This window comes from Nelusetta ayraudi, unplaced genomic scaffold (genome assembly GCF_046127955.1).
Source record: "Nelusetta ayraudi isolate G7.1 ecotype Tasmania unplaced genomic scaffold, CSIRO-AGI_Nayr_v1 ptg000048l, whole genome shotgun sequence".
Classification (NCBI taxonomy): domain Eukaryota; kingdom Metazoa; phylum Chordata; class Actinopteri; order Tetraodontiformes; family Monacanthidae; genus Nelusetta; species Nelusetta ayraudi.
The window spans coordinates 12,411,824-12,425,622 of record NW_027466098.1 but is presented as its reverse complement, the minus strand read 5'-3'; the positions used below and the strand labels follow the sequence as shown (position 1 = coordinate 12,425,622).

Below are 13,799 nucleotides of genomic sequence, written 5' to 3'. Positions count from 1 at the left end.
GCTACAGTCTCTTCACAAAGTTCACAAACTCAACCAGGTTGAAACCAGGTTTGGCGCTCGCAGACTTAAATAGCAGCGCTGCTTGCACAAAACAGACTGTTGTGCAAGAAGTGGCTAATTATTCCATCCATGAATCAAAACCTGGCAATGAGTATTGACGTCTTTCACTACAGCGAGCCAATTGTAGAAAAGGAAAGAAGCAGGACTCCAGTCGGGGTGATGCTGTTTATGCTAAACGACGGTTGCAGGCAGCGCGGTCACCATGTTGTTCGGTGCTTCAGCCACGCGTCAATCAAAAGTATTGAAATTTGAGAATTCAGAAATTGCCTGAGCTATAAGAGGAAAAAACAAAAACAAAACACGGACTGGTGATTGATAGCTGAGCAACGGCTGCGATTTGGCCGAGCGGCAGCGTGGCAGGAAGCTCGGCGACGTCTTTTGCCTCTGCCAGATCGTGACTGCGATCCTGCGTTGGCTCCACGTTTGAAGCCGCGAACTGCACAGTGGGAGTAGACGTGAGACGCGCCTTTCATCTTTATTTATATCGACGGTGCGCAATATCGGTGTGAGCCACGCAATCCAGGGATCACGAAGAGTCAGGTCACTGGATATTATCCTTCTGACTAACGGGTGATGGTACACAGGTGGGTGTAATTACAGCCTGGAGCGATCCTCCATTAGGAAGACGCTCAAAAGTGTGCGTCCAAAATTAGAGGTTTTGGGGGTGGGTGGTGGAGGAGGGCCACGCAACCGAGACAGAACAGCCCCCAGAGAATATCGATTCAATTCCATACTGGGTGCAAAAAAAAAAAAAGTGGAAAGTTTGAAATAATTCAGCGATTCATGATAAATCAAAGCCCTCTCAGAAACTAAACACTCCTCCGCTCAGTCCAGTTTCGACCTGGCGTAATGATGTTACAACTTGCAAAAGAATGCTTAACAAACGCCGAGGGCAGGCGCATAGCGCTAATCACCTCTCGCACATCAATAAAACATAAAACAGATAGCAAAGGGATTAAAATATGCATGCAGGTGTTGGAAAAGAAACAACTGTTCCGGCAGCAGGCCGGCTGATGGATGGAGGGTTTACCGCTTAGGCGGCCACAATCTGAGCGGACGTGTCCATCATTCCTTTGTGCCGAACGCGGGCAGCAGAGGGAACGCGTCGGTCCAGAATGGGAATATTTACATTCCTTGGCCATTATGGATTTCCTCCTCTGTCTGAGGGATTGGGGGCCGGTCCAAAATCATTTCTGGATAAAGTCGCGAGAGCTTGGCGCCGATGACTGCGATGGCGTTGTGCATTTTGTGTGCTCAGCTGCTCGCTGCGTCTCGAGGAATAAATGCGCCACAAGCATCCCGGCGCTCCTCCGATGACGTCGAGACAGGCTGCGCACCTTCGTTAGCCCGCCGCCGCCAAGACTTGCACCTCGTGTCAAACCCCCCCGAACAAAAGGCGACTTTTTTTTTTTTTTTTGCCGTTTTCTGAAAGGGAGAAGCAAAAAGTCACCTTGTGCTATATTTATCCGGCGGTAGCCCAAAAAAAAAGGGAGCGGATAGAGAATAACGTTTTAATGCCTGCGATCCACACCGGCAGATTAGCGGCACTCTGAGCCGCGCCCCTCCCCCACCCCACCCCACCACCAAACCCCTCAAACCCCCCTCGGCCCTCAAGAAAACATCAAAAACACATTTGCATGCCAGAATTGTCAGACACCTCTATTGCATTCTGACATTTACAAAGTGCAGAAGAGAGGCCGGCGGGGTGCAGTGGGGGTGGGGAGAGAATAATAAAAGGCACCTGCATTTTTTAGATAGTGATAATGGGAAGAGACAGCCAAAATAACATGATTCAGAATGAACTCCGAATGCGGCGAGCAATGAGGAATTAACCTCCGGTGTGAAAAAAAAAGGCCTCCTCAGAACCTGTCCGATGCAATAAAGCACCCATTTCATTCCACTCACTCAGGTCGAGGACAAAAGGGGAGGTAACAGGGAGGTCTGGAGTGTACGCGTCCGTTCGCGACCTGCCGCCGCCGCGACGCGCACTTCATCCCGGGGTATTTTAATGTGGCGTGCATTCACTGCGTCTTAATGCGCGCTGGCAGGCTGGAGAGACGCGACACGGAACAAATTAAACGGTTCGGCGGAACACGGCGGCCCGACGTCTCGGGTTCAGCGCTTTATCAGGCAGTACCTTCAACCTGCCACCAGGGACAGACAGGCAGACGATGAATGACTTTACGGATGAGACAGTGTATAAATGTATGCAGGTGTTACTCAAACTTTTATTTATTTTTTACGTTTTTTTTCTGCACATTTTTCATACTGACAGTGTTGTTAAGGCTCAGTGGTGGGGGGAGGAGGTGGGTGGCTGGCTGGCTGGCTGGGTGGGTGGGTGTGTTGGTGGTGGTGAAAAAATATCCTGATAAAACATTTGCCAGACAGGAACGCTGGGGATGATTCCGGAAAAAATGAAATAAAATAAATAAATAAATAAAAAAACCCAGGAAAGCATCCGGTGCCAGACTTGTTTGTTCCTTGCGAGGCACATAAAGTTAGAGAAAGTTTCCAGTTTTGACAAATTAGCCTTTTGTAAAAAAATACCAGTCAGTCATTGTAAAAGTTGACTGAAACACAGCCTGGCCTGCTTCCTTGTTTAAATGTATTTATATATTTGAAAGTGTTTTGAAAGAGAAGTGACCAAAAGAGACCAGAATTGTAACTAAGTAGCTGTTTCCTCATTCTGCTTGGCAGGAGAACTTTAACTTCAGGTCTTAACATATGCATGTAGTCAGAGAAGCACAAGCCCTCTTTTAACATTTGCTCCAATAGGAAGGTAATTCTGTCGTGTGCAGCTCTGCAAAATGTCTGTGGGTTTTAAACCTGAGGCACAGAATTACCCGATTTATAATTAACTCTGACCTGCTTCTGACTTTAATTCAGCCATTACTTTCCTAGAAAAATGAGATACACTTTGACATTCAGCTTCAGGGGTGAATCAGTATGATTCATCAAAAAAAAAATCATGTGGACATACATGAAAATCCCTTCAAATATGCATGCACAGAGATTTCATCTTTACCTGGATTCCTTTTATGCCTGGCCACCAACTATTTAGTGGTATGCAGCACTGAGCAAAATCACAGTTTGCAGGCTTTGTACTCGGCATTCTCTGAACTCAGAGTGACAAGGTTGCCAAATTGTGAGACATGCAAATTCAAGAGATAAGCTCCGAAAAATGGAAAGCTCTCAAGCCTCGCAACTTTATGGCCTGGCAGCGAGTCAGAAACGGCTGCATTGGTAATTCACCTGAGCGACGCAGGGAAGACTAGTGAGCACTGCGCTACAGGCAATGAATAGAATAATGAGAAATAAATGGGAAAAAAAAGACACTGGTATATGCAACAAGGTTCCAAAGCATTCGCGTAGGAGCGCAGAGAGATAATTCGAAAGCTGTAGATAGTCATATGCAATGTCTACTGAAATCCAAACAACTTTCTCTTAATAATAAAGTATTACTCTTTCTTTCCTATGTCTTGCAAAAAAACAAAACCAAAAAAAAACCAACAAAGCTGATTGCCTGATTAGATTCAACTGTTAAATTGTTATCTTTATACCGCTTCATAATGACGAAGAAGTGCTGGGAAATTACCGCGCTGAGCCTCGCGAGTGTTTTTTTTTTTTTTTCCTTTTCCAAAACGCTGTGAAGTGTGTCTCAACATGGTTGGAAGTGGCGCCCGTATATCTGGCAGTCAGAGCGGCGGAGCAGCCTCAAAGCAAGGTTAGTCTGCCTCCAATCTGTTGTGCCGAGAGAAAGGCAATGCAACGGATAAATTCTCCATAAGGTTTTGCAGCCCCAAGCAAGGTTGGTCCCCCTCCAATATCACAGCCCGGGCTCATCTCCAATTCAAAACACACATAAATAACGTTGCGGTGATTAGCAATCCCATCAAAGTGAAAACGGGCCACTTTGTGAAAAACATGGAGGGTTTTCGCAATCGGAGTAAACATTTTCAATTGCCTCAGCATCCCGGTCATGATTGGGTGCAAATGAGGGAAGGCAGTCATTAATTCTGGGGCGCTGGGTGGGTGGGGACGGAGCGGGAGCGGGGAGCCGGGGCGCGGGCCGAGGCATGGCACGGCACAGATGACTGGCTGATAAATTCATACTCATTCCAGCAGCTGTCTGGAAGAGTAAAGTGGCTGCGTCTGTACACATGGCTGCCCTCCTGTTCCCGCATCACAACATGGTGAATGAAACAGTCGGATGGAAAACGCAGACCTTCAAAAGTCTGCGCCCTCTCCGAGGAGACGGACAATCTGGCATTGAGTGCCTGGCACGGGCGGCCGGCTCATCAGCTGTACTCAAAATGCTAAACAGCGGGGTGAAAAAAGGAAAAGAAAAAAAAAAAAAAAAACAGCAGCCGCCACCGCCACCCCACCCCACCCACACCCCACCCACACCCCTCCTGCCCAATTTGGACCAAAGTTGGACGAAATCAAGACATATTAGCAGGGGCAGATCTTGCAGCAGAAGTTTGGAGGCAGGCACCTTTGAATCAAGTTAGCTCCGGCTTTGAACTTTCCTCTCTTGTTTTCACATCAAAAGACATGAAAGGGGGAGCAGAAAGCAGGACGGGCGGCCCACCAATTCCTCTCCCCTGAGTCGGCGCTGTCAGCAGCAGTCGTGTCCTTTCAAGAAACATCCAATGCCATCGACAGTCATTAACAATAAAAGTTTCTGTCTCGTTATCTGACGGGCGCCGCTCCGCTCCGCTGCCACCGCCGCCACCGCCGCCACCGCCGCCGCGCGTCTTTATCCCCCTCCCTGTCATTAGACCCCGATCCTCCTGATGAAATGCTGTTTTAAGGATGTTCCCGAGTAAGAAGGTTTCTGTCTCGGGGTATAATTACCACAGCGCCATTTCCCCCAGACACCATTGCATGGCATAAAACATTTCACGCCCTCTAATTTGACCATCCCCCTCCCCCCCCGTTTCCTTTCATGACGAGCGCTCACTCAGAAGTTCAGAGCGACCGTTTGTATAATCATGCTGTAACATGACTTGAAATATCATGGGGAGGTGCGCGTCACTTTTCTGATAGTAATGAAATGATCGATAGCGCTGCAACGACAGGGTACCCTTTCTGTAATGAGGCAGCTTGTCGCTGGCTTTAGTTATGGCTAAAATAAATGACGGCAGCTTGACAAATTAGTTTTACAAGCCTCTGCTCAAGTCTCTTTTCGCACTTGGACCACAAAGGTCAGAGAAAAAATCAAATGAAGATGACTTTAAAAGCATCAATTTTTCAATTCTCACAATTTGCAATTACGTTAAGGAGCCTAATTTAGAACATTTAAAGGGGTCTAGTTGCATGACACGGTACAAAAGTAGATGTGTAGGTATTCTTAGTTTAATAAAGTCAAAAAATTAATGTGTTCATAATGATAAACATTTACATTTACATAAGCCAGTCTACTTGTATGTTGGAGAGGAGGGCAATATCATCCAACTATTCACCTACAATAGTACTGTGGACACAATCAGACCCTGTGTGCTAAAAACAAAATACACAGCATCTCTTTTATAGTCATGAATACACTGTTGTCAATAAAGTTGGATCTCTTTTTTATTTTACCCGTCTTTTACGGTACCAAACAAACGTTTTGCATGAATGGATTTCACCTGGGTAATTGGGATATTATGTAATCACTGTCCCAGGTCAACAGCGATTGTTAACACATTTGAATAGGAATAAACAGAGGACTGTGTCTGAATAAAAACAAAACAAAAAATCAAAATCCAACTTTGTGGGCAATAGAATTCAGAAGTGATTCAAGAGGAATATATTAAAGTAGTTAAATAATACAGATACATATATACAAAACACACAGACACACACAAACAAACACAAAGACTTTAAAATTCACACAATGTTAGAGTCGACTATCACTGAGAGCAAATGGGTTTGCTCTCACGTGGGAGGGTGTTAGCTTGCGGCTAGGACAAAGGAGGAGCGAGCCACGCACTCATGTTCAGACAATATGTGCTGTAAAAGTTTGACTGCTGCATCAGACAAGATGTTATTGTTAGGAATAAGTCCGGGGGACAACAATGGTCTGCCGTTAACTTTAAGTCATGTCTGGTGTGTCACCGTCATTTTAATTAACACTGCTAACGTCTCGTCTGTCGTATGGGATCAGGAGCGATGACGCTTTTTGGTGGCCTGCGGCAGTTTGTCGAATTTATTAACCTGACCAAATGCACAGAAGGCAGACAGAAGATTACTGAGTCATAGCCGCTCCTGTTATTAATAATGAGGCATTCTGTTAAGCAAAGATGGGGATACGGTGACTCCTCGTTAACGTTAGCATGCTAGCACCTGTGCTGCTGTGAGGTTTTTGTGTGATTGTTAGTCCAGCTTTGGCAATATTTGATGACTGGTTGTTTACTGTGGCTTTGTGCTCTACAAAGCCACAGCAATAATACAATTAAATTCTATTCCACAAAGAAGATGAGGGAGTCTTCTCACCCAATTGTTAATGGTACAGTGTTTTAACTAAATTTTGTCAACCTTGACTGCTACCGTGCATCCTTCAAGAGGAAAAGTAGGTTTTACTGTGGACTTGACAGCACTTGATGATGGACAGCTTTGTTTATTTTTGCTGTCGGGATAATTGAACCTAAGTGAGTTTTAAAAAAATGTAATTAAATCAAAAAACAACAGACAATCATCATCATCATCACCACCACCGTCGAGTGAGTGCAGCGGCTCTAACCTCCTCTTTTCCTGTAAAGTGTGTGTGTGTGTGTGTGTGTGTGTGTGTGTGTGTGTGGCGTGTGTGTGCGTTTGTGTGTGTGGAGGGGGTGGGGGTGGAGGGTGTGGGGGGTTGGAGTTGGGACATAACGGGGAGCCATTCTTGTAAATATGAACAGATGAACAGACTGCTACGGACGGCCAATCAGCTCACAGACAGATCCAAATGAACAGCAGGCGACGGCAGAGAGAGAGAGAGAGAGAGAGAGAGAGAGAGAGAGAGAGGGAGAGAGAGAGCGGTACCTGTCACGCTTTCAGCAGCTCCTGTAGCGGCGCAGGCGATGCGGAGGGGAAGCAGGGGGAGAAGAAGAAGAACACAGGAGAGGGGAGGTGAGAAACGGCCGGGCCAATATTTCACACGTTAGGGCCTCAAAACTCCACAAACACGAGGCTGCTTAAGATCATTTGGCTCCAACCTGCTCGAACCCCCCCGCAACCACACACACACACCTACACACACACACACACACACACACACACACACACACACACACACAGTTGTTGGTCTTTGTCCAACTGTCCTCTCTGGTAATATGAAGCGGGGTGGGGGGGCAGTAAAGCAGCGGTGCCTTTGTGTCCCCTGATTGAGATTCCGGCCGCTCCTCTGCTCCGGAGCAGCCACAGCCTTCCCGAGGGGGTGGAGGTGGGGAGTGTTGGGGGTGGTGGTGGTGGTGGGGGGGGGTCCCTCGCCGCCATGCGTCCTGCAGAGGGGAGCACCCACTCGGAACGGTGCCCACCCAAACTGGCATCTCTCGCAGGGCACGGGGGGGGGGGGGAGGGAGTGGCGCGCTCCCAAGTCCCCACCGCAGCCCCCCCCCAACCCTCCCCAGGGGGCGACAGACAGCTTCCATCATTCATTGTCTGCTATTCATAAACAGGCTGGCTTCTCTCTCTTCTCTCTCTCTCTAACACACACACACCTTTCCTCCTCTCCCTCTGCTGCAGACCCTACCCCCCCACCCCAACCCCCACCCCCTCACCCCAACCCCCACCCCCCCACCCCCACCCTCCACCTCCATGCCGTCTTTTATCGTATGGACACTCTCCGGGCTTCTTCTCTGGCTGGCACGGTGAGCTCGGCACACCGGCGCGTCGGAGCGACCGCTTGTCCAACTTGTCATTGGGCGGGTGTAATAAGGGTGCAAGGTGTGACACACGTCCTTGTTACACTCCTTTGTGCATTTTCGACGTGTCAGCGATTCACCCCCGCGGGGGACAAAGGAGGCCTGAGTGACAAATCGCACTCGACGGGGGGAAACAAATTTTCGAACACGGTCCCGGGGAGCTTGGAGCGGCACCTCGCGCCTTCGATTCTTGAGAAGACAAAAAAAAAATAATAATAATTGAAGAATGCAGATTGTCCGCTAAAAACTTCATCAGTTATTACTGTGGCTGTTCAGCACAGAGTGGGACTCCTGGGGCAATTAGAGCCCGGACCCGGCGGCGGCACATTTTGATAGGCTGACACCAGAAAAAAAACCCCAAAAAACCACGGGCCTGTTTCCTGAGCTGTGGTGTCCCAGTGCAGGCGAGCAAACACAAGGAGCCCTCAGGACAGCCCATAATGAGGATCCGGAGCCGCTTTAATTGCCAGGTAATTATTGTGTTGTCGCAACATTATGTAAATGACACATTACCATTTTTTGTACATGTGGAATGTATCTTGCCCTCGTTCTGTGCTACTTTGTCAGGTCGGGGGGAGGGGTGGGTGGGGAGTGATGGGGAGGAGGGTGATGGTGGTGGTGGTGGGTGTGTGTGTGTGTGTGTGTGGGGGCGTTGGGGGCGGGGGGGCGCTAACCTAGAAACGTGTGTCATGGTAACAACGGGGCATCGCGGCGTTTAATCTTGTCAGCAGAGAGCTGTATTGTGATGTAGTGCGGCGATGCCTTCGCCCAACCCTTCAGCATGATCCACTTCCTGCCTGTGGCCTCTAAAGGAGAGGGTGGGGGTGGGGGGGTGGGGCCAGGGGGGCTATAAATAGCGCCGCGGTGCGACTGCAATGCTCCCACCATCTCTCTCTCTCTCTCTCTCTCTGTGTCCCCTCTGTACCTGCAGCACATTAACTAGAAGTTATGAGGTGCCAGCTCGACTGTGATTAGATGTCATGGCTGTCACTCTGCTTAGACAGTGCTGACAGACAGATTTCTTGGGGGAAATGCGCGGCGATGGCATCCGTGCGAGCGCAGCCATTGTACCAATCTGTCAGTCAGGCGGGACGAGAGCGGGCACCGCCGCCGCCGCCGTCCTCCAAATGATGCCTGTCCTAATGTCTGTCCTTGCCCTGGCTTTTATCGGCGGCGCGATCGCCCGGGGAACGCTCGACATTTGGACCGTTTCTCCTTTGCTACAGGAAAATATGCTGTTGTTATGTATTTATTCATTTATTTTAAGTGAAAATATTATGACAATTAAGTTACGGCAGTAAACTCTTCTACGATCGAGGCAGCCCTTTAACCTTGCAAAACCTCTGGGAAATTTCAAGTGAAAGAAAATCAACCTGCGGAAAGCGGGATATATTCACGGAGGAGGCATGAAAGTGATATACGTGGCAGCGTGAAGTGGGCTGCGCGATACTGTCGGGATACAAAGAGTTTAGCTCGACTTATTTCAGACATTTCAGACGCTTACAAACTTGAAGCCGCTGACAGACAACGAGTAAACACAACATTGACGCTTTCCCAGTATGAATAACCAAGAAAACATGACACTGAGTCAGGGCTGGGGGGGGGCGGGGGGGGGGCTGAAGGCTTCGCTGATTACAACGTCCCTAAATATAACATTTCAGAGGGAAAAACACACAGTGTCAGGAGTGAAAAATATGAATTAAAAACAAAACAACACATATTCAGTTCCAATCTTCAGTGTCGGTTGATTTGATGTATTTTTTGAAGTCTTAAAAAAATGGCAATGGTCACAGTTGCAATGCTGCAAAAACACTACCATTGAAAAGAACAGCCATCTCAAACAAGGTGACTGCTGTACTCAGAAGGTCGCATGAGGAAGAATTTCAGGTTTCAAACTGACGAGGAATTTGAATAACAGGTTTGCCGTGCATAATTTCTTATGCCGTTGATTAACCGCTGAGCGAAAGCTGCAGCGTCGTGCAGCTGCTTTCCACTGACTGTGCCGATGAACAACATCGGCTGCACCCCTACTCGCTCTTTTTCCACCCAAACTTAGGACCAGGATTCTGCCTGCTTAGATGGTGTGAAATCATTGCTGGTTCCAAACCCCTAAAAATAAATGTGAACGTGCCAAACAGTTCCAACTCTTCAAAGGGGCTAAAACAGCGGCTCTGAGACCTGCGAAAAGGTTGTTTTTCGAACCCGTTTGGACGCCAGGCTCTGCGCTCCCCCCCCCCGCATCTCGCCCTCCGTCAAAGCCATTTGCACCCAAAACAAACCACGGCGCTCTTCGCATCTCTGACGCCGAGCGAATCTCCGGAGAGAGGACGCCTGTGTGTGTTAAGAGCGGCATACAGGCCTTCCTCCTTCCTCAGTGGGGTAACGCTAATGAGGCCGCGTTTCGTCTCAGGACCGGTGCGACGCCTTTGAATTAATCCCCCTCCCCCGCCCCCTCCCCCGCCCCCGCCCCCGCCCACTTTCAGGTGAAACATTCCCCTGCTTATTCAGCCACATAATGTGCAAGCAAAGGCGCCGCGTCAAGCGAGCGTGTGATCGCGCCGCACAGGGGGACACAACGGAGTCAGATGACAGAGCTCTGTGTTGCCGGGCGCGTGGAAGTGACGCCGTCTCACTGCGCGTCGCCCCACTGTGTTTTCATTTAATTAGGAGGATCAGAGGTGGGCTTTAAACTTTTTCTCCTTTAGGAAATCGTTTAAGCGAGCCCCCGCAGAGTGGAGCTGGTAAACATGGGCAACTTTTAAAGGGGCAGAATATATTTATGCACCCCCCCCACCACCCCCCACACTGCAACACACACACACACACACACAAAAGACACCAGTCTTATTCATCTGCCTCTGCAAAACAAGAGACAGAAGAAGCGGCGCCTCGCACTGTATGTAGCAGATGCGCCGCGTGCAGGTCAAGAACAAACAAGGGCGCGTGGCAGTAAGCACATTTTTTCGTTTTTTTTAATCACTGGGAAAAACAGAGTCTAGTGGAAACGTGAACTTTATCTTATAAGAAATGTCAGTTGAGGTTAATTAGCATCTCAGGCTGGCCACTCGATGGAGAGGACGAAGCCTGCCTGCAACAATCGAGGGGGTGTGACTCGATCTGCAGCTTGATTGCCAGTGATTGCTACTTGTCCAAATACTCCTCAAGTGTGAGGTGTTAATAAGATTATCCAACCCCCCCCCCCACCGCCTTTAACAAGTTGGATCCCCTTTGATTTCAAATGGCAAATATCAAACGGGTTTGAAATTTACACTTCCGTGTTGGGAAGGCGACCGCCCACGACAAAGAGTCCGGCAGCGGCCGATGAGTAAGATCAAGACAGGAACAGGAAGTGACAGCGGCCGCTGATGATCCTCCCCCACTGTAGCCAGTTGGAGAATAATGTGAGATTAACGTTCGCTGCGATAACTGCAGTTAGAGAGGCGTGTGGGCTCCTCAGGAGGCTAGGAAACAAATGAAAAAATAAAAAAAACTCCTTGTTTTAGTGGCTTCCCGCATCTTTTCAAGCGATCACACACCAGGTTGACGCGCAACATGCTGAACATTATGAGCCAAACAATATGAGCTCAACAAAGAAATTGTGGAAATTGTGCCGCACTTGAATAGACTCGACCTCATGAGAAAATACTCGTCAAATTATTCAAGAATGAGGACCCGTACAAATCCATCAAAGTCTGGGGACAGCAAAAAAAAAACAAAAAAACAAAAAAACCTCATTCAGCTCATTCAGTGGTAGCAGTGGAGGCCCTTGAGAAAGCTGGTAAGAAAACCTTGAGCTGCTTTCTCATTTTCCAAGTCACCATTAACAAGTGGGGAATGTTGCAGTTGCCAGTGGTGAGGAGCTTTTACTCCCCAAGTTTGTGTGGTGCACATGGATTTGGCACTGCTTATTAACCAGGAAGTACTTGGCTTGACAAGCTGTCAGGTTTACTTTACAACCTATCCTGTCATGATGAAAAAAATAAAATAAAATACTCACCCGCACTCCTGGGAAAACTCAGATTAATTGCCCCGAGAGTCAAGTAAACCACATTAGTCTGTTGGACTAAAAAGGAATGCAAAGCATGCGGCTGCAGCTGCTCGATAAACTGCGTTAGACGCAACGTATCCCCACAGAGGTGATAATTGCTCACTCTTAATGGGACAAGCTTCGAAAAATGTCCAATCCGTGACCCAGATGTTTGTGCTGTGCGGGAAAACATGTGTAGCTGAAGGCTGAAGCTTTTACGCCGAGAGATTAAGGGATAATCCTCCAGAAACGCTGGCAGATAAAAAGCAGATATATTGAATGAGGTGACCGGCCTCTTCTTGGACAAGAGCTTCAGGCACACTAATGAAGCCAAATAGATGTTCTGCGGAATTAAGGGCTAAAATAAGACGTCAGTTAAGGTGTTGCACAAAAACTAAACAAAACAAGTATAATCTCCTTTGTTGTGCGTGAACGGGTGCCGTCACTCACAACACACATGAACGCAAACAGCAGCCAAGCTGCTTCAATGACAACCCAGGTAGCATTTCGGCACTCAAGAAGGAAAAAAAAAAGGCTAGCAATCCCCCCCCCCCTCTTTCGACTGCTGTAGACAGCTGACTGCTGCTCCGCACAGCCTCACATGACAGACACCGAGCTCTTGCGGCTTCGTCGCGGAATAAAAGGCAGGAGTTATGAAAAAAAAAAAAAAAAAAAAAGGAATCAAAAGATGCAGCGCTGGCTTCATGCCGCAGCTGTGAAAAGGTAATTTGACACACACACACACACACACACGCACACTCTCACACACACAAAAAGGCAGACTATTTCAGGGGGCAGGATGTCTCCAATCAACATAAAATGAGTCAGGAGGGACACTACATAATATTACATTACTATTAGAGATGGGACTGATATAAACCCCAACTGCCATCAGCGCTGCAATTTACTGACTGGACATTGCATAGACGCCGCTGAGCCGAGTCCATCGCATGGACTGTGAATGTGTCACACTGTAACGTCAGACAGTCTTGCATGAGCGCACTGATTAGCGACCGGCTAACTCCCAACAGGTCCTCAGCGTGGACAGGTTTCACTCGCAAGCCAGGCCGGCGTCTCGAGCGTCTCGTGCGCCGGAAGTGCCGCTGTGCCGTACAGCGCGACCAATTTCAAGCATCTGGAGGAGTTTCGCTCGGAAGATCGCCGAAGGAAACTGGCAGCTAACAGTTGAAGAGACGAGAAGCAGCAGCGGCAGCAGCAGACGCTCGTGTGTAGCAGCGGCCGCAGGGTTCTCACGATGACAGTCTTTGCCTTGCTCGTCCTCTACACTTCCTACTGCTGGCCCATAGAGCTTGCGCAGTTTGCTTTTGTATTACGGTCTATGGGAGAAAATAAATTTGCTGCAGTACCGCGAGTGGCCACTGGGAGAATCTGACGCGCCGCCATATTGCCAGTCCGGTACCCAGTTCTTAAACATCAATGGGTGCAATTTCTTTTATTTTTTTTTAACTTTTAAACATTCTTGACACGTTTTTCCAGCTGTTCTCAAACGCACCATGAGAAGCAGGCAGCGTGCGCACGCTGCGTTGCTGTAATCACAACAAATCACACAGCTAAGTTGTCTTCAGACACCGCTGTGCCCCAACTTTACAATCAAGTGTCCTCTTTGCACGATGCATCGGGATATACAATTTTTGTGTTTATATCAGAGGGTAGATGTTGATCTTGAAAAAAAAAAAAGGCCTTTGTAGTGCATTTAATTTTGAACTTACTTCTTTGAAAGGATTGTTTTTTGCTCCTCAAATAAGAAATGCTATATTCCTAGAGATTTGTGTAACTTTACACATAGTACTACAACAATAATACTG

At 48.1% G+C, this 13,799-nt stretch overlaps 1 protein-coding gene across 3 annotated transcripts in view; it reads right to left on the bottom strand.

Moving 5' to 3' along the window:
• Positions 1-13,799, bottom strand: part of cadm1b (cell adhesion molecule 1b) — a 147,513-nt gene that overhangs the window by 40,003 nt on the left and 93,711 nt on the right. For 2 of the 3 annotated variants that reach the window (XM_076036387.1, XM_076036389.1), the window contains exon 2: positions 7,066-7,086. The exons of the other annotated variant lie outside the window; for it this stretch is intronic. In XM_076036387.1, coding sequence (XP_075892502.1) covers positions 7,066-7,086 — 21 coding nt within the window. The remainder of the gene's footprint in view (positions 1-7,065; positions 7,087-13,799) is intronic. 3 annotated transcript variants of the gene reach the window in all.